Source organism: Hyaena hyaena, unplaced genomic scaffold (genome assembly GCF_003009895.1).
Source record: "Hyaena hyaena isolate Hyena2069 unplaced genomic scaffold, ASM300989v1 scaffold_731, whole genome shotgun sequence".
NCBI lineage: Eukaryota > Metazoa > Chordata > Mammalia > Carnivora > Hyaenidae > Hyaena > Hyaena hyaena.
The window spans coordinates 342650-364175 of record NW_024081360.1 but is presented as its reverse complement, the minus strand read 5'-3'; the positions used below and the strand labels follow the sequence as shown (position 1 = coordinate 364175).

The 21526-nt window shown below is 40.7% G+C and overlaps 1 protein-coding gene across 1 annotated transcript in view; it reads right to left on the bottom strand.

The window, feature by feature from the left end:
- AFF3 (AF4/FMR2 family member 3) overlaps positions 1-21526 on the bottom strand; it is a gene marked incomplete at its 5' end in the record, with an annotated part of 440051 nt that overhangs the window by 87952 nt on the left and 330573 nt on the right. The window contains one exon of the mRNA XM_039218000.1: positions 6079-6119. Coding sequence (XP_039073931.1) covers positions 6079-6119 — 41 coding nt within the window. The remainder of the gene's footprint in view (positions 1-6078; positions 6120-21526) is intronic.

Here is a 21526-nt window from a genome sequence, read left to right as displayed (position 1 = left end):
TTATAACTATTAGCAGAAACAAAGTGTTAGTACAGACTGAGTAAACTAGTTGTTAGAATGTAAAATGTGGCACAAGCTGCCAGTCTCTGACCCCATCCAAACTTGCTTTGTTGCTGTGTGATGGAGGATGAGAGAATCACAATCACTGGGAGTCAAAGGACCTGGAGTTTAGTCCCACCTCTGCCACTTGCTACCTTGTGACTCTGGATGAGTCCCATCACCTATCTCAGGCTCAGTTTTCTTATCTGTAAAATGGGTCCTTCCTATCTCACAGGGTTATTGTGAGATCCACAAAATGAGGCAATGTGATAGTGATTCTAAACTCTAAAGCTCTTTAAAAAAGTTTTTAATTTAGATGGTATACCAAAGAGACTTCATTATAAGTAAGGAGTCCTTTGCATTGGAAGGACTGCTGTGGGTCTCAAGGGCAGGGCTGATAGAAACCTTCTAGCATGCCACATTAGCATCTTTAATGTTGGAAATGTAAAACTTTCTTAAAAAGTTCTGCATTGCCCCTTTTTGGACCCTTTCAGAAGAGACCAACTATTAGTAGCGCATGGCAACTTGACTCACCTCTCAGGACATCAGGGACATTGTGTAAAATACTACCCAGGAAGTTATACTTCTGTGCTGGTGGCCACCCCTGACACGCTCCCTTTGCTTGGTTGAAGATGGTCCACTTGGCAAGGGGTCAGAAAGATGAAGCTGAATGCAACCCACCCCCACTGCAGTCTGATGCCCACCCGGCCCTCTTCATCTTGCATCGGGGCCATTTCCAGTCCTGACTTGGGATGAACACTAGCTCCATGTGGAAGTAAAACCCCTTCATTTTGGTCTAATTCTCATTTACTTAATTCCATTACATCTCCCAAATGGTAAATGGAGATTTGATGGGTGTGATTCATCTGAATGAGTTGTATGAGGCCTTTCTTCTTCTTTTTTTCTTTTTGCAAAGCCAGCAGCCCCCTGGATGGTAAAGCCCTGAACACAGGGGCATGGCCACTTCTCCTCACCACTGCACCCTGCCTGCCCCAGCTCTGTGCCTGGCTGAGCACGCAGGATGCGCTCAATAAATGCTTGTGGCATAAGTGAATCAATCAATGGCAGTTGTTTGGATTTCAATATAAATGGATTTTGGACCTGAGATATTGCCAGATGGGCAGACAGGTTACAGTCTGGTGATGCATCTCCACGGCTATAAAAATGTAGCCATTTCTGGAGTTGCACGCTGACATTTCAGAAGATGATTATATGCACAATTTAACCACACGGCCACTCATGCTCTCCAAGTGCCATTGCTTCAACAACTGTTTTCATGTTGGCTTTCTTGCTCATTCCTTTTTTTTTTTTTTGTAAGTCAAGCACAGTTTTTTTCTCAGCTTCTCTTATTTCCAGCCGAATGTGATTTATTCATATGAAATTATGCTCCATTTTTATAAAACCCAAGTTACTGCAAATGATGCTTGAGGTTTCACAGAAAATATTAATTCCTGATCTGCTGCTATAAAGCATCCCTGCTCGTTCTGCAGCAGCTCTGTCGCTCTGAGACAGATGGAAGCAGTCCAAGGGTATGATTAACTTCTTAGCCCTGGCAATTTCCTAGTGCTCCTCTTGCCCTAGATTTCAAGATTGACCTCCAGCTTCTCTGCAAATGCACAGTTGCTCAGCTTGATAAATCACATGAATCCCGGTTTTGATCACAGTTATCTACTATTTACTACTTATGAAGGGAAGTTAATCATATTCCAAGGCACTTCATATGCGGCACACATACCCTTACTTCTCTGAACAGCACTTTGCATATTTTCCACATTACTGGCAACGTGGCAGCTTTCACAGTGCTGCGAGTCGACACCAAAGACACACCTTTATAAATGAGCCTCCTGCCCATTTATCCTGATTCTCCTCTGCCTTTCTCTACCCTATCCAGTACAATAATCCATAAGGAGAAAAAAAACAGTTGGGAGGCACATCATAAGGAGTGAATAAGTAAGAAGGAGAGTGTCTCTTTACAGATTGAAGTTTTCTTGTAATTGGCTTGTTTTACCTTGTTGAGAATTTTGCCACCTCTTCCTGCCCTGGTCTCTTGCTTTTTTCATGATTGGGGAATCTGTGAGCCTCTGGTAGGCCAGATGACTTTCAAAGGCATAAAATAGATAAAAAGTTCCACAGTCAGCTGTAGGAAAGAACAAAAAGAAGTGCCATTCTACCCTCATGCAACCCTTCCTGTCACTGCAGGGTGGCACAAGTTAGCTGGGCTGAGGCCCAAATTTGCTTTGCCAGTGTGAGCCAGTCTTGACACTCTGGTATTTGGCATGAAGTATAAATTAAGCTCATTGTTCAAGCAAGACCAAACAAGGCCACCTCTCCAGAAGTGACCACAGAAGATTTTTAAATTTAGAGAATGGAAATCCTATAGTTTTAATTTATTGAGGTTGTGTACTGATTACTTAGGACTCACTGAATTTGAAAGCACAGTCTTAAGTGTCAGATACTGCATTTCTGCTAGAATACCTATTTAAACCAGGAAAGTGGAGAAATGAAAAGATAGATAAGATTGGCCTTCAGAGGACATCTGGATACTGTCATCTCAGACATCCCACAGGGACTAAGTTTCTACTTGCCATTAGAAAGAAAAGGGAAATGCCAACCCTTTTCCTTATAAGTAGTCTCATCGGGTCAGGTCTTAAAGACCTGGATGCAGGTTTTCCCCTGGGAAAGCAGAGAACAGCCACTGGCTTCCTTCAGTGCACATTCACATCCCCCAATGACCCCAAGTTAAGTAAACCCCTAGGTCATCATCATTTACATCTTGAAACAAAATGGCTCTAGTCATGTATCAGGCGTCCTGTGTTCAGTGGGTACTCAAGGCGGTTATAAGGCAAAATGGAAGAGAAAGGGGCCCACATATGAACTAAGTATCAGGACACGAGATAAGAAGTCTGTGGTGGCACGGCCTCAGCCAACATGGGCTTTTTTATCCAACTGCACAATTGCAGAACTCAGGAAGCATCTTTTTTTTTTTTTTTTTTTTTTTTTTAGGAAGCATCTTTTAAGGTCCAACAAGTGCTGTCATTTTCTAGGACAAAAATGAAAGTACTGTCTTATCATTATGGAATTTTATTTATTTATTTTTTAAAAGTTTATTTATTTATTTTGAGAAAGAGAGAACAGGGGAGGGGCAGAGACAGAGGGAGAGAGAATCCCAAGCAGCTTCTGTGCTATTAGTGCAGAGTCCGACATGGGCCTTGATCTCATCACCCTGAGATCATGACCTGAACTGAAATCAACAGTTGGATGCTTGGGGCACCTGAGTGGGTCAGTCAGTTGAGCATCCAACTTTGGATCAGGTCATGATCTTGCATTCCTGGGTTCAAGCCCCATGTCAGACTCTGTGCTGATACCTCAGAGCCTGGTGCCTCCTTCTGATTCTGTGTCTCCCTCTCTCTGCCCCTACCCTGCTCACACTCTGTCTCTCAAAAATTAAAATAAAAAATTAACAAAAAAGAGATGCTCAACTGACTAAGCCACCCAGGCACCTCATCATTATGGAATTTTATACCAAGAAGTGATAACATGCTGGAAAGAATTATTTAGGAAAACAGATTAGTTTATGTAAATAAATTAATATCAGGCTATAAATAGCCAAAGATATTGGGGTTAGATCTCCACCTTGGGAAGGTCATGATTTGGGGGGAATCTTTATTCAGTTCCATTCCTACCCTGAGGTGGTTCATCTGACAGACAGAATATTAGGCAAGACATGCAGCAGTATGTCCCAGAATCATATTCGTTATTTTCTAGAAAATACTGGTTTATTCAACAGAATAAGTAATTTGCTAGAAAATGACATATTAGCTGGTAAGTCAGAATTCCCTAATTTAAGAAAATAGAAAATCTAAATCCAATTAATGCAGTAGGTATTTAAATTCTTATTTTGAAAAGGATTTAAAATTGTATCTTTAAATGATTACACATACTTATGACATCTGGAAATTACTCATATGGCCCCAAATTAGTGGAAAACATAGACTAGAGAAAAACATAGACACAGAGGGTAGTTTTATAGGACTGCATTGTTAGAATAGCAAAGTCAACTCATTACTTTAAAATGAGCTGAATTCCCCCAATTTTGAACAGAAAAAAAATTTAGATTTAAGGGGGTAATGCTCTATTACATTTAAAGACAGATAATTCATAAGAAGAGATATTACAATGGGAACCTGTTTCTCTGTTTCTAGGGAATGGGATTTTTTTCCTCACAGTATTCTGATCTTAGCAGTTATAGAATCAACAGAGGCTAAGGTGCTAACTTACCGGTTGACTAACTATTTGGTTTGATGAAGGGTTTTAGAATATCAGAAAAAAGTCAAGGGGGAATAATGTTGCTATCATTAAAATTCATGTACATCTTCTATCCAGGACAGAGTCACATGTCTTTTGGGAAGCAGTCTTAGAATGTATCAATTCTAGTTTCTGATAACTTGTCTTTATATTTGCAGCTTTGTTGTCAAAAGAATTCCGTATTTTCCTAAAACACGTTTTGATTCATTCTACCAAAGGTCACAGTGTTTTGTGTCTATACATGTAGCTTTATTGAAATACAGTTTATATACCATAATGTTCACCCATTTAAAATGTGCAGTTTGACCGTTTTTAGTATAGTTACAGGGTTGTGAAACCATCACCCTAATCTAATTTTATAACATTGCCAGTACCCCCGAAAGAAATCTAACCATTGGCAATAACAGTATATTGTAAACTGAGGGCTTTCACTTGCTTATCAATGCATTTTGTTGAAGGAAGCTCTTACTCAATAAGTCCAAGGGAAAAAAAGAAATATGTAGAAGAAAGGAATTAATGTGTCAGATTTTAAATGTTTTGATCCAGAGTCTTTTACCAACACACTCAGAAGCGGTACAGTTCATCAGCTTTTGTGAAAATCCCAGGAGCAATTGCAGACAATCACGTGGCAACCACTCTTAGAGCACACAAACTTGTGTGGTTGTCATGGGGAAGGCTTTTCAAATGAAATAAAAATACTCACACTCAGCCTGCCACCATAGAGGAAATGCTTTTCACCCATGTGCACAGATAATTTGCCTAAGTGACAGGTTTTACCTTGGAGAAGCAGTGAACCGAGCTAGTTGACACAGTCAATTATTGTTCATTCCTCAAAAAAAAAAAAAAAAAAAAAAAAAAAAAAAAAGGAAAAAAGAGAACTGAGAAGGAAGGGAAGGGAAGGTGGTGACAGTCAGATAATGTTAAGGTACCCACTAGCCAGGGTAACATCTCCTTCATCTGGCTCTAACGCTATCAGAGCCTGACTTGTGGAGAGGAACTGAGGCTTCACCTTTGCCTTCTAACAGTTCTTTAAGAAACACACATACACACACCCCAACCTCAGTAAATGAAAGCCCACAAGCCAACCAAAACAAAAAGGGCATTTTTTGTGTATCCCTGAAAATAACTTTATATATCCCTGTTCAGCTATCTTTTTATAAAGCCTTTTTGGCAGAGCAGGATGTGAAATACAGCTTGAGTGTGTTTACTGATTAGGTTTATATATCTCATTCAATAACACAAGTACAAAAACACAGGCCAAAGCGAGGAGGGAAAAGTCAGGCTCTCAGGACCATGAACTGGGTTACATGTGCAAAGTATTTTCATGAGAAGATTTCATCAAAAGACAGACAACTCCTGTGAAATGATATGGAAAAAGTCTGAAGAAAACATCTCAAAATGAATGAAGTACTTATTGCTGAAAAATGAGCTTAGATCTCAACCAATTCCAAAGTTCAGAATTTACTGCACCATTCAGGTCTTTCCCTCTAAGTTTCTTGTCTCCTGTTTCATTGCACAACAAGGGATTCTTCATACTTTCTATGAAATACAACAAGGCGATTTTTGCAGTAATAAACTCCACACATGCATGACAAATCCAAGCATGCAAAATGTTTAACATCCCAGTTCACAGATACTTTAGGGACAAAATCCGATTATGAATTATATGCCACAATAAATAGGGCTCAATGTTTCATAAAGCAATTTATAGTTCATAAAAATGACAAAATGTACCTGTCAGACAGAGCGTGGAGAGCAGTTCTCTGGGCTGCCTGCTGGAAGGAAGGGCAGAGATGTTTATTTAATATTCTGACTTTAAATTATGTACTCAATCAACACTTTTAAAAAACCTGTGTCACACACGTTTTTGCCATGTGGGCAAATATTAAACTACCAGCAACATCGTAGAGGCCCATCATATTATGAAACGGATGTTCCCCAGTTAACTGAAGCCCGCAGCACAAACCCGCCACCAGGGGGCGAGCATGAGACGTACGGAGTTCTTGAAAGGTGAGGTTAGACCAGTCTCTGGAGACCCAGAGTGGCTCAGACTTACTTCATTTTTACTTTCTGAAATCACCTTTACCATTGCTTTATTCTACTTTCCTGTAAGAAAAATATCTGTTCTTGTTCCTTTGTAGCTTCTTTCTCAATGAAAGTGTAATTAAAAGAATTTTTAAATTTATTTTTGAGAGAGAGAGTGAGAGCGTGAGTGGGGGAGGTATACAGAAAGAAAGGACAGGATCCAAAGTGGGTTCTGCACTGACAGCAGACAGCCCAATGTGGGGCTCGAACCCACGAACTGTGAGATTAAGACCTGAGCTGAATTTGAACACTTAACCAAATGAGCCACCCAGGTGCCCCTAAAGTATACTTTTTTAGGTTTCTTGGAAAAGCACAATTGGAAATTGGGATTAGAAGAGTGAGAGTATTATGAGATTGCTGATTTGTTTTAGGCATAGTAATGATACTATGGTTTTTAAAAGTGTCTTTTAGAGATCTATTTTGAAATATTTATGGGTACTATTATACGAGGTTGGGATTTATTTTAAAACAGTACAATTGGAACAAAGGGAGAATGGGTGGGCATTTATAAATGAAACACGACGGCCTTAATAACTGTTGATAACTGTTGGAGCTAGGTGATGAGCACACTGAGGGATTAGTATATTATTCTGGATATTTTGGATGTTTTTGAAACTTTCCATAATACAAAAACTAAGAGAAAAAGAAAAGAAAAAGGCTGTCATTTCTCCATCAGATTCTCTCATGTTTGTAATCACTTTCTTTTTGTCTGGCTATTCTAAATTTTTGTACATTGGCTTTCTATCATTGAGTACTCTGAGGCTTCAGAAGGCCAAGGTCATACTCTATTCTCTTTCTCAGAAGTTATAATTGGGAGGGGATCAAAGCATGGCCTCTTGGATGAAGGCTCACTCAGGATGTACCAGAAAATAAAGAGTGCATACAGTTCATTTTTACCATGTATACTACATATGTCAAGTTTACTAATCACCAGGGACACCAAAATGTTTCCCATGTTATTCCTGTTTCCATTTAGACAGCAGACAAAATAGAATCTTCAGATTAGAAAAAAAAGCTGACACATTAGTGTCATCATCACTATTACAGAAAGGAAATACACCTTTGGTAGTAGCTGCATGTCCTTGGATCAGTCAGTCCAACACTTACTGAATTCCTACTGTGTAGAGACTATTGCCCTGGCCTCCAGGAGGAGGGCAGAATAAGCAAAACAAACAGCAAAACAAAGACAAAAGTAGAATAAGTAGTCATTGTCTCAGGGAAGCTCAGTCCCTAGATAGGAAGTCACACTGGAGGTCCAGGGATGACTTGAGGACAATTATGAAATGAAATGCAATGAAAAGGTTAAGGTAGGACAGCATTAGGAAGGTGCCCATCTGAGGGACAGCTAATGGCTAGTGGATCAGCAGCTCCTCAAACAGTGCCTGGAACTGTTAGCAGGTACTCAGTAGATACTCACTGAGTAAACATTAAATGAATGACTCAACCAAGGAATCCTTCCCCCTGAGATTTAAGCAGAACTTTATTTTTAAAAAATGTTTATTTATTTTGAGAGAGAGAGAAAGAAAGAGAGAGACAGCAAGCAGGGGTGGGACTGAGAGAGAGGGTGAGAGAGAATCACAAGCAGGCTCCACTCTGTCAGCATGGAGTCTGACGTGGGGCTCGATCCCACAAACTGTGAGATCATGGCTGAGCCAAAATCAAGAGTCAGATACTTAACTGACTGAGACACCCAGGTGCCCCTGAGCAGACCTTTAAAGACAAGGAGGGATGTGGTCAGGGAGAAGAGGTGTTGGTCATACTGGAGTAGGAGGTAGAGCAAGGGCCTGTCTAAGACTCTAGTAGTGGTTCTCAACTGGGATGTCCCTTACTCCCAACACCAATAGTGTCTGGAATTGAGCAGGGCTGTTTCTTTGCGTTACATTCATGAGTGGGATCACTACAGGCATTTAGTGCCTGGGATCAGGGATGCTAAAACCTTTCAAAGATCAGGAAGGTCACTTATAGGGTGAGGAAGTGTCCCCTTAAAATGACAAGGGTATCTCTATGGAGAAACACTGCAGCAAAGTAGGAATGAAAGTCAGATTTGAAAGAAGTGACACAGGGAACATTAGCCTCTGGGCCTGGCAAAAGGAACTGAAAATAAATGAGTAAGAGGAACTTAGATAATTCCCACAGATGACATAACCACATTGATTTAAGAAAAAACATAAGGTCTATGAAACTGGGAATTGAAAGTCTTACATTCTGGGAGAGGTTTTGCTAATCATTTATATGGCAACCTTGAGTCTGGCCCTCAACCTATGTCTATTTCCAAACTGCCCTCTCCTTCTCTGAAGGGGATGATGAGGGAGCCAGTCAGTCACCGCCCAGGCTACTGAGGACAGTCTAAGGGTTACTGCCTCTTCTTTCTCCCCTGAATTCCAGTAAATTAAAGCCCAAATGTCCTGGCATTCCAGGGTCACTTAATTAGTCAAGAGAGGAAAGAAGAATATCTGCAGAGCGTCTCTTGGTGAGGACACCTGAGGAGGTAGAAAGAGGAGTGGGGAAAGAGGTGAGAAGCCCAAGGAAGACTTGGAGCCCAGGAGCCCCCTCTGATACCTCAGAGGACAGGTACTTTCTTCTCTCTGTGATCTCTCAGAGAGCCAGCCCAGGAGCATGCCCACAAAAAGCACCCAGCAGGTGATGGGCCTTTCTCTGTGCTCTTCCAGAGGGCCAGCCCAGGAGTATGCCCACAAAAAAACACCCAGCAGGTGATGGGCAGCCATCATTGTTCCCACGTTTGTCTCCTAAAGGGTTCTCTTACCACTCATCAAGGTGGCTTTGAGTTTTGGCAGCTATACTTGAAAAGAACTTAACTTGCTACTCTTGACTCTGGCTAAATATACAAAAAGAAATTGGAACTCCCCAAAGGAAAGATGGCATGCATTATTAGTACAGTCTCTTAACATCATCTCAGCAGGAGGCACTGGAGATTGATTCTTCCTGGAATAACAAAAATCGTAAGGGATGTGACCAAAAGTTCAACAGAAACTTCTAACATGGCCTCTGAAGTTTCCTCTAGCCATGGCTGTCAATGTTTAAAGAAGTATATTGATTCTTTTCTTTCCTGCCTCCAAATACTTCCTACTGACTTTTGTGGTAGGGAAACACAGTGCTTTTTTTGATGTGCTGCCTATAAGAAAGTTATTTAGAAAGCAAAAGCAAAACAAACAAAAACTGAGAGACTCAGCTGCTCAACCATCACTGGAGTGATGCATCCTAAGTGGATGGCACCTGGTGAGAGTAAGTCCATACATAGGACTGATGTTGGCTGATTCCTCTAGACTGAATTGGAGAAGGGGTTGCTTTCCTTTAGCAGATGGATGTGATGGTGGGGCCAAAAGACTTAGACATATGTCACAGACATATAAAGGCTTAGACATCAGTCATCCCACTAGTCATTAAAGAGTGTCTTTCTGTGACCGTCACTCTCCAATCTGTCCACATGATGCATGTTACCACCCACTTAACACCGCAGTATTTAGCATCATTGATTGCCTGCACCATTATTTTCAATGCCTGGTTTTGATTGTGCTATTTAATTTGCAGTTTATTCTACATCATTAAAAACTTTACAGAGGATGACTCATCACCCACCAAGAAAAGTGATGAGAGTATTTTAAACATTTTAAATAATTCCTTGAGAAAATAAAAGCTTTATGGCATTAGATTGAAATTGTATGTCATATACCAAGGCAAAGACCACAAAATGTTTTTTTTTGCTGCCTCCTCTCTTAAAAGTAGTTTGGCTTTTGCATACTGTTTTACTTCACTCTCGGAAAATAATAAAATAAATAAACATTGGAATTAAAGAGCAGAGAAAAAATTACTTAGGTGACTCATGATTGAAGCCTGAAAAACTACTCATAGTAAACTAGATGAATTGCCCAATTTTCTTCTTTCAAGAGTTGTACATTACAGCAACCATATTTTCCTCTTCCTAAATCATCATCTCCTCTTGTAACTTTCCTCTTATTCTGTTCTCAGCAAAATAGGTTGAGAGGGTTAAGAGAATGCTTCATTGACCCTTCCTGAGTTCATTACTCATTCACGAATGACTCTGAAGCATAAGTCTATGAGACAAAACAAGCTTTCCACCAGAAATAATCATTTTCCAGGTTCTCCTCGAGAGATGACATCTTTTCTCTGTCTTTATTACAGGAAGCTCGGTGTTTTGGAATATAATCAGTAGACATTCAGGTTTCAATGTATGCTAAATGAATTACCAGTCACAATCTGTTATTGAAGGGAACTCAAAGAGGAAATTAAGTGCCCTTCTTGTAATTGGGTTGTGCACAGAACAAGTTTATGGATATTGAAGCGGGGAGAAGAATGAAAGGATGAGGCTGAAATTCAGAGGGGTCTCAGGATGATCCAATTTCTTTTTTACTTGATAGAAACAGAACTAACACGTGGACAGCTCCGTAATTTGGTGTGAAGTACCTACGATGTATGGTTACTGGGCTCGGCTTGGGTGACAGGCAAAACAGACAAAACCCTTGCCATATTGTAGTTGGGGTCTAGAGTGAGTCAGACATGAAAAATTAAACATACTGAAACATGCTAGATTACAAGGACTACGACTGGCGTGGACAGGGTGCTATGAAACAGAATACAAAGATCTCATTTGGAATGAATGGTCAGGGAGGGCTTGCTAACTAAGTAAAACACAAAAAAGCTGATGCCTGCAGGATAAAGGGGTTATTGAAGCAGAGACATGGGAGTGGGTGGGGAAGGAAGGGCTCCTGGCAGGGAGGATAGTTTGGGAGCAAAGGCCTGAGGCTGGCCTAGATCCTTGCTCAGTTGAAAAACTATATGAAGGACACAGTGGGGGAGCTCAGTGAGCAGTGGAGACAGGGGCAAATCCCAAGGGCTTTGGAGGTGAAATGAATGATTTTGGATATTATCCATAGGGCAATAAGAAGTCATTGAAGGAGTTACATTATTGGAAGCTGGGCAAAGGATGTATGGGACCTGCCTGTATATTCTCTGCACTTCTGGTGAATCTAGAATTGAAAAAAAAAAAAAGAATGGGGAGTGAGGCAATATAACTGACATTTCCCAGATGTCACTCTGGCTTCTGTGTGGTGAATAGATTTGAGCAGGAAGGGACAGTGTTTGAGGTTGTTGCAACAAGGGAGGCAGGAGAAGTGCAGGGTAGCAATGGAGATGGAGAGAGTTTGGGTTATGTTCTGGAGGCAGAGCTGAGGGAACTTGTGAATGGTGGGATGTGGCGGACTGCAGAGCAGCGGGGGGGGGGGGGGGGGGGGGGGGGGGGGGGGGGGGGGGGGGGGGGGGGGGGGGGGGGGGGGGGGGTAGGGGGATGGGGATGTCAGGAATGAGTCCCAGGCTTCTGGCGTGAGTACCTGATAAGGATGAAGAGCCACTGATCGGGATGAGCAGCACTGGTGCAGGTATATGGACAAAGGTAGATTTTAATTTTGCGTGTGTGAAGTTCAAGGTGCTTCTGGGATGTTGAAGTGGAGAGGCTGAGTAGACAGTTGGATTCATGAGATTGAAGCTGTTTAAATGCCAACAAAGTACAAAGTATCAACAGCTCTTTAGCAAATAACAGTCATAAAAGGAGACATAGGACTGATTTTTTTGGATCTACAATTTGTTCTCCTTCTAAGAAAAGTAGGCTGCGGATTCAATTGGTTAGAATACATCTTTATTTCTCCATCCACATGTGAGTGACCTCCATCTTTTCTATGAACAGTGTCAGGTTTATTACACTGACAGTAAAGCAGGTACCTGTGCAGCACTGATTTTAATCATTGTGATTCACCTGTGTTAGGATGCTGTGTCCACATTCAGCTACTTGAAAAAATACTATCACAGATAATCTTAGTTCATCTGTGTTTTGCTGTTACTGATACACACTGTGAACTTTAGACTGGATTCATGTATCTTTACAGGAATTTGGTCTAGTAAGGCCGTACTTTTTTCTTGGCATTTTTCAAGTTGAGACCTGTATTTATTAATTTGTTTCATTGCTTAATTTCCTTCTACAACTCAACACATTTTATGTTTCATTAACTTAACTTTTATGCTGTTGGCTTTTCATTTGAGTCCTAGTTGATGAGTCTCTTAACTTTTTATGTCGTGAGCTTCTGTTTGTTGCTTTCAACCCATTTAGTAATATTTGCAAGACAAAGGAAAGTGTTACTGTCTTCAGGCTTTCCTTAGTAATAATGAGCACTGGGGGTTTTCAGAAATGCTGTCTAGGAGGCATCTTGTTTAGTAGATGTTGATTTTCCTGTTCTCTGCAGGGTTCAGGCAGAGTCAGGGATGACAATGGAATTTATGATCCAAATAAGAACATTTTGGAGAATGAAAGGGGATGCTCTGCAGATAGGAGTCTGGGGGAACAGGAGAGAACCCTGCTTTTCTGGGCACACTGGGCTGTACGGCTGTTCTAAGAAAGATGAGTCTGCACAAATGTAAGGGAGATTAGGATGAGAAGACAGAACTTCAGAGGCCGAGTAACTTGTCAATAAAGAAAACAGACAGTAGAATGGGGTCAGTAGCAGGCAAATCACTTGGATTCTTGTTTCTTTAAGTCAAGTCAATGCTTCTGTCATTTTCCAATTCTCTTTCCAGCTGTTCCTCTATTTAGAATCTGCCTTTAATCTGAGGTCTAGTTCAACCTTTTTATAAATGCTCCTTGACCGCTCATGCTTTTGTGGACCTTCCTCTCTCTGAATTCCAAGCCAGAACATGGATTAGCACTGGGTTCTTTTCTCTCTTGAGGAGTTTGCCATTTGCTTTGTGAGAATTCTCATCCTGGCTTCTCCTTGAGGATCCTTGAGGATCACTGAAGGTGGAGATGCTAGTCCATTCCTCTTCCACCTGAAAGGGCTTCCTGGTGACTGACAACACTTGTAGTGGGATTCACAGGCAGGATGTGAGTAGGTAACTTATGGGGATGACATATTGCTACTATTTGCCACAGTGCTAATCTAAGAGATTTGCTGAAATACATTTTTTCTTAGCTGTATATACTTTCTCTATTTCACTTTCTTTAAAAATTAGGGTATACTTTCCTCTTTGTTGAAAGTTTGACTAGGTTTTTTACCCCTCACACTGGGTTGCTTAGATTTATTTATGATTACTGCAAATTCCATAAAGACAATAACAAACATTTATTGAGCACCTATTTTATCCCATGGAAAAGGCTGATTAGGATTGATAGTATCAGACGAAGTTTGCCTGTATAACATTATCTCATAATTTGGCTCTTGTTACCAACTGACTGATTTCAGGGACTTGTTTCAGGTCAGAGGGTCAGTGACAGTGCTAATTTGGCCATTCAAATCTTCTGAGAGGGGTTAAGAGAGACATGCTCGTTTTCATTGAGCATTTTCTGGACATTTTACTCACTGGAGATTAACTATGAACAATTTGTGACATCCACTGTGCAGCCCCTTTTGCTTCTATGTCCTGGAGGCTTTTGCCTCCACAAATGAAAACTTCAGGGCAGCCGCTAGGAGTTAAAAGAAAGAAGGGAAAGGTGTGGGGACAATGTGAGCACATGCCATGGGGGCCTGTCCCCATTCACAGTGACTGACATCAGACTCATCCCAGATGAGTTGGGGCTCCACTGAGGGCCTGGAGGATATAAGGCACCCTAGACAGTGGGCCATACTGACTGCTACAAGGGTAGCATTGTGGGTCCGAGGGTCCCAATGGCTTCCTGGAAGAGGTCCGGGGGACAGGGAGGCTGGTGTCGGACTGGGAAGAGGTCAGTGTGAAGTGCAAGGATAATGGTAGAAAGACCCATGGCCACACAGGAGGGTATTAGTATTCACCACAATGTTGGGGGGTAGGGTGGGTGGCTGCAGAACTGATAGCCAGCCCCAAGCCAGGTCATAGGAATAATCTGTGCTTCAGCTGATGTGGCAGTGCTGTTCTGTGGCAGTACTTGCATCTGCCTGGAGCAGCTGGACACTTACCCCATAAAGGGCCAGACTTAGGGAGGCTAGATACTAGTTCCTTGAGGACAGGAAGTAAGTACCAATTACATTTCTGAACAGCCATTGTACAATGTCTAACCAACAGCACAGGGCACACACATGCTTGACAAATATAATGTCACCAGAGGATGAAGCATACTGGTACCACTCCTGAATGCCTGAGGGATGTGGGATTAGCTTTCATCTCGTTCATTCAGTTCGATCTCATTCCAGAAACATTTTGTGCAGAGAATGAGAACTCAAAATTGGCAACTGGGCCTTGGTCTTTAACACAGACTCTACCATTTATTCAAGATTCTGTTAGTATAATTGTAAACTCAGTGTTCCTTTTGTTTGTTTTTGTTTTAAATGAATGAACAAGGCAGTATTTTACTTTTAAACAGCCACCATCCTTCAATTGTCAATTACCTTCTTAAATAAAAGGATCTGACAAATCTTTTCTGAGCTATTATTTTGTTAAAAACCAAATTCTTTATGGGGCGCCTGGGTGGCTTAGTCGGTTAAGTGTCCGACTTTCGCTTAGGTCATGATCTCACGGTTTGTGGGTTCGAGCCCCGCGTCGGGCTCTGTGCTGACTGCCAGCTCAGAGCCTGGAGGCTGTTTCAGAGTCTGTGACTCCCTCTCTCTCTGACCGTCCCCTACTCATGCTGTCTCTCTCCTAGAAATAAATAAAACATTAAAAAAAAAACCCACCAAATTCTTTATAAGAAATTAATCTTTTTCCTTGTGGTTTTTTCCAGTAAAAGCTTCTATCAAGATACTAAATAAGGGACCATTTGTGACCCCTGCTGGAGACGTGGTAAGTTACCAGTCTCTACCCTTCTGTTCCAAATATAAATATTTCCTCCTCCTAAAGAATCTGCTCACAAATTTAAATTAAGTCCATTAATTATGGGCGTGGTTCTCTTGTTATGTGTGTTCTCAGAATGTTTCAGTTGCTTTGGAAGAGAGATGAGAGAGTCATGCAAATAATAGCATGTAACATCTAGCCATAAACCTTCAGATTTCACATATCATCTTATTGTATGCATGCCATACATACATGGGGGTATATGTTTAAATCCTCGGCCTCTAATTTTTATTATAATTTTCAATTGTTTTAAGTGGTGTGTGTGCACTGTAGAAAAAATTACATGTATGTAACAAGCAAAAACAATAATAAAAACAAAACCCAAAACGACCTCCATTTGTCCACTGGGGTGACAGTTATCATTAGCAGTTCAGTGTGAGTCTATCCCTATTTTACATGTAACCCAAATAAGTCAGGGCCAGTCTTGGGGCCAGTCTGAGAATGGTGTTGCATTGGAAAGGAACACAAATATTCCCTGACAGCCTTGAGAAGTAAGGTAAGTATCAAAGCCTCTTGACAAGAGAGATTTGGGGAGATAGACTGTAACACGCTCTAAACCCCATTCTTCTTTATTGGTCATCTTTTCTAATTCCCACATGATGCAGCAGTGACCCTGTCTCTCTTCCCCTTCTCACTCTACCTCCTTCCTGCCTTCTAACATTCTCCTCTAAAAGTCCAGTCTTCTCCTCTCTTCTTCCTCCTATCTTCTGGCTCTATTCTTCTTAATTAGTTCCCTGCCTTTTCTGATATAAATCAACTTTTCTGGCCTCGTCCACACTCCTCTCCCTTTATTACTACATAGACATTTTAAAAAGTTCCAGCAATGCAAATAAAGAATGTTCCTGGGGAAAAGGGAGAGGAGAAGAGGCAGAAGGCAGGGGGGAGGATGTGAAAATGTGTACTTTAATAGCTTTATAGTAATACATATATATTAATATAAAATGTTTTCTATTAATCCACTTCATTATTTTTGTCCAGTTACATTAAGATATTAAAACAGGGGTTTGGCGGGGGCGCCTGGGTGGCTCAGTCAGTTAAGTGTCCAACTTCGGCTCAGGTCATGATCTCACGGTTCCTGGGTTCGAGCTCCGCATCGGGCTCTGTGCTGACAGCTAGCTTGGAGCCTGGAGCCTGTTTCAGATTCTGTGTCTCCCTCTCTCTTTGACCCTCCTCTGCTCACACTCTCGCCCTCTCTCTCTCTCTCAGAAATAAATAAAAAAAAAACATTAAAAAATTAAAGAGAAAAAGAAACAGGGGTTTGGTACGGTTGGCTTGCCCACAGTCACAGAGGTGGTAAATAATGGAACGAGGCCACTGAAGTACTACAGAGCACCCTAGTCCTGCTTCTGCCTCACTGTGGACTATTCCTGGCAGAGGGTGAAGGGAAGGGGACCAGATGCATTTGGAATTCTGCCAGTCTCAGTGTGAAGAGAACTGGTGGGACGCTGAGTAGACAGTAACACACACAGGGGCAGGCTTCCTGCGGGATGCTAAGGAAGAGGAAGTGTAGGACTCATCTTTTAGACAGGTGTTTTGCAAAGGAGATAGGAGGGTTTTAGGTTTTTGAGACTGAAGTCTTTTCCTCAAGAAGTTTACAAGCAGAGGCATATTGTTTATCTCAGAGCTTGCCAGAAACTCCTGGAGAATTCTTTTTATCTCCAGAGCTCACCATGACAGACTGCATATATAAAGGAAGTGCCTGCCTGGTTCAGGTCTAGGTAGGTGCAGAGATCACTGAGGATTCATTAGGCAAACAGGGCAATCCCACCAGTGTGGTGGGTGACAGTGAAAGATCCAAGCTTGGCTGTCAATTCTCTTAATGGTGAGAGTGACAGAATCATTTGGATTCTGGGACAGAGCACTGGCAAGACAAGAGTGTCTTCCATGTGAGTGTGTGTATGTGTGTGTGTGTGTGTGTGTGTGTACATGCTGGTCTAGCAGCATCTGCAATTTCAAAGTGGAAGCAAACAAGAAGAATCACCAATTCTTTAACAGAAGAGAAAGCTAGATTGATTCTGATTGTGTTCCTATTAGTATTAGTATTTTGACCTCTCAAGACACAATTGCCTTAGACTTTATATGTGAAAGTCCTTTCACGTACAAAATGTTGTAACCACACACTCTTCCTTGAACTGCTTTGGACCTTTAAGAATAAAGTCCAAGTTGAAAGAAGTGGTACCCAGAGACACAATGAATCAACCTCCCCAGAGAGATAGTGGGCTAACTTGCACTTTTCTAGTGTGGAGAGGACTGTCTGGTGGCCTGGCATTTCAAGAACTATCTGGTCTGCTGCTTAAAGATGGTCTTCTTTCACTCAGTACAACCTGTTGGCAGCAGATCTGGTCAGGATGGAACTGGCAAGTGCCAAGGGGCATTGAATTACCACAAATGATTATGCTCCATGTAGAAACAACAGGCTAAGAGAGTCCCCTGAGAAAAGCTGTGTTATGAGATAACCAGCCCCACTTGGAGAAGATTTGGAAAGGCACAAACAAAAATAAAACTTTCCAAGTGCATATCTGGACCAAAAACCTGAATGACTGTAGGTAAATCATTTACTAAATGAAACTACTCAAGCCTGGATATGAGTGATAGCAAATACTCCAAGGAGCATCCACTCTTGAATGGTTACACTTCTGAAGAAGCTATTTAAGATAAAAACCATTAAAGTCACAGGACAAAGGACTATTCCTCTGAGTTAAATAGCTGCATCCTCTGGAGGGAGAATTCCACTTCCTCTGCCAACCAGGAGCTCTGCCGGCAGCTGTATTTGAGAAGAGCATGCCTATCAACTCGTGATGCATGGCCTTTCTTCTGTTCTCCAAATGGAGAGTCTATTTTGTTGGTACTGATATCTGCCATTAATAAAAACCTGGCTTAGTTTCAAAAATGTAGCTTCTCTATGAATTCTTGAACTTAACAAAGCAATGATTCTCTATTTTTTGTGTTAATTGTATGTTTGCCCAAATTTAATGGATCACCTTTTAATTTTTATGTAATTTTCTCCTTTCCTGGGTTTCTGTTCAGAACCTTCCAACTGAAATTAGTCACATCTTATGGCCCAGGCTGGTTGGGCACAACTAAACCTACATAAATCTTGGTTGGGTCCCCCGATGAGGTCTGAAGAAATATTTTAGGAAATAAGGTTGTGAGCCTTTGTATATCTGTGCTCAGTGACATTTACGTCAGCTGATAATTTCAATTTTGGAAATTGCCCTTCATTAGCGTGAAACAAAGGCAATCACATTTTTGGGGATTTCTACTTATGCTCATGCTTTTCAAAAACGTTTATGAAGAGTGGCATGATTTAAAAATATTATAAAATTGGACATATTAAAATAATTTTGCATTTGCTTCTGGTGACAATAAAATTTTATTTATAAAATATGATTACTTAACTAAGTTTTAGGACTGTTATACCAATAAAAACCTCCTGCTGAACATTTGAGTTTTCACTAAGTAAGAAGTTTCAAATATATGCTTACTTCATACACAGATGACAAAGACCTGACAGGAAGTAGTTTTCAATGTGAGTTATTGCTGTTTCTATATTAAAAAGAAACCAATTCATCAATATGATGAAATTGGATATTTAGCTCAGGGATAATATTAATGCAAGACTAAACAGAAAAACAAATGTAAACTACTCTTTCTTTTGTTTTGCCATTAAGTATATAATATATGTAATATGCGCTTTTTTTTTTTGGTACATGGAGGGCAGAGCTTTTCCTGGCATTTAAAATTTACTTTAAATTTGTGTGGTTAAATTATCATAATGAATGTTACTAATGTGTCTTGCATGATGTTTGGCACTTAGTAGGCATTCAAGATTATTCTCAGAATGACTCCTATGTAAAAAGTTCTTAGCTCTTGTCTGACTACAAATAACATCTACAATACAGTTCATTTCTAATGTAGGGGAAACTTGATTTTGGAGCCTTGCCCCTCAAACCTGGTCCTGATTACTGCTTCAACTCCTGTTTATATAATTCTACACAAGTTTGGCAGGATTCAAGAGCACATACCAGGGTGTTGGCTTTTATGAATCTCCTGGGATGTGAATGTCAGGCTGACTGGATGAACTCTGGCCACAAATCCCAGACAAGCACAATGACTCTATTTATTCAGACTTGGCCGCCTGAATGCAGATCGACACTGTGGGTAATAAATTTTCACAGGCCAAGAACTCCAGCATCAACCAAGCTGATCCTGAAAAGAAAAATGCACCCAGGGAAGTGGTGCTGGGCTTCACAAACCTCCTATGTTTTTATCCCACGTCTGCATATCATTTAGCTAATTCATTTGGTCACTGATAGACATGAGCTGCCAATGGGCTTCAGAGGTTCTTTTCAAAAGCTCTGCTTTCTGTTATGCAATTGTCATATTAAAAAGGAACAAAGGAAAAAATGAACAGCGCCCATTACAATTGGCAATCTGCGTTTAATATGACACCCCAAACTGATGTCAGTTATTTTATCAAGTGGCCTCTACAGTAAAAAGCAGAGAACTGAGTAGGAATGTCTCTGTGCCTCCCCATAAGAAACTAAAGGCAACAAAAAGCAATGAGACCTGCAGTTCGGTGTGCAGAGCAATTTCACCTATAATCTTGATATCTTGATGCCAGGAGGCTTTAGATTCATTCTGAGAGGACTGGGGTTCTTTTTGAGAGACACGATTAGTACTCCATGCATTAAAACTAAGAAAAGAATTGGCTCTCTAACTTGAAGATTTATGTTAACCACCTAGATATCTATTAAATTAATTGTGTTCTTCAAATATTGACTGGAGATTAAAAGGTAACTTTTCTTCATTGTAAGAAGTAAATTACGCCAGTCAGAAAATTTCCCTCTACAGATTATATCCAATGATCAGTGCCTGTAAAATTAAAATTGTCAGTTTGAGTGGATAAACCACGCTCATTTAAAGAGAAAAATGCAGTTATATAATTAAAATGAAAAGGCTGCCTGATACGTGCAGATAATGTGATTACTGGAAGCTGCAGGCACATATGTAGCCATTCAATTTGGATCCCTGCTTCTTTACTTTCCCTGAGCTTATGTATTTGTCATCTCTGAAACACTGTCTGCCGCTGACACTATCTCCACTGCTCCTTGCTGAAAGTCTTAATCATCTGTTCCTCTCCTTCAGCCTTAGCTATAATAATTTCATTTAGATATTTGCTGTGTCCAGCTTCCCAAGCTTACCCTGACTTGAGAGGCAGAGCTTCTCTTTTTACCAAATTGGAAGACATGGGATATGTCTCCAAGTCCATTAAAAAAATTCTTTTAGTATTTAGTGACTTCAGGAATAATTTTGTCTTAAATCTTCTAATTTCTTTGCATTCTTACCTGAAAACATTGGCCTTTGGAATGTTAAAACCAAGAGTTACAGAAAAGGGGATCAAACACATTGCTACATGTACCAGTACCTTTCATTTGTCCAGATAATCAAGAAAACCGATTCTCATACTGTTTGTCTCAGTCTTGGTTCAAACCTCATCAAGTATGAAAATTATAGGAGCAAACATGAAAATATGCTTCCATTTTAATTATATCTCCAAATTTTCTAGGTAAACTCTGTCACAATCTCAGCTCTAGAGGTTATAGTCAAAATTCTGCTATCCCTGAAAAGAAAGGCTGTAAGAGAAACCCATTCTTTTGGTTTTAGAGGCTTCTGTTTGAAATAAATTCTGGATTGGAGTTAAGATATAGGAATAAGTAAGGGGACCCTGGGCTTGCCTCATCCCTCAAACACAGCTATATCAAATCATTTTGAACACCTAGGAAACTGATCTGAAGATTAAGAGAACAATCTGCATAATCTGAGGGAGAGAACATGGCATTCTTCATGCCCAGTGCTGAGTCCAGCACAGGGCTTGAACTCATGACCCTGAGATCAGGACCTGGCCTGAGATCAAGAGTTGGACATTTAACTGACTGAGCCATCCAGGTGCCTTGACCTCTTCTTAATATAGCATTACTCTCAGGAGCAGGAAGCATAACAAGCTTTCATAACATGAAAAAGACAGAAACCTAGACAAAATGACATGATAAAGAAATTCTCCCTAAAAGAAAGATTAAGACGAAGCCAACCACAGCCACGAATTTGCTCAAAAAATATATAAGCAATATATCTGAACAAGTAATAAGAATACTAGCTGGGCTTGAAAAAAAGCATTGAAGACATCAGAGAAACCCTTGCTGCACAGACAGATTCTGAAAATTTCTAACTTCAAATCTGTAACTTCTTGGTAGTAAGCATGTTTAAGTGG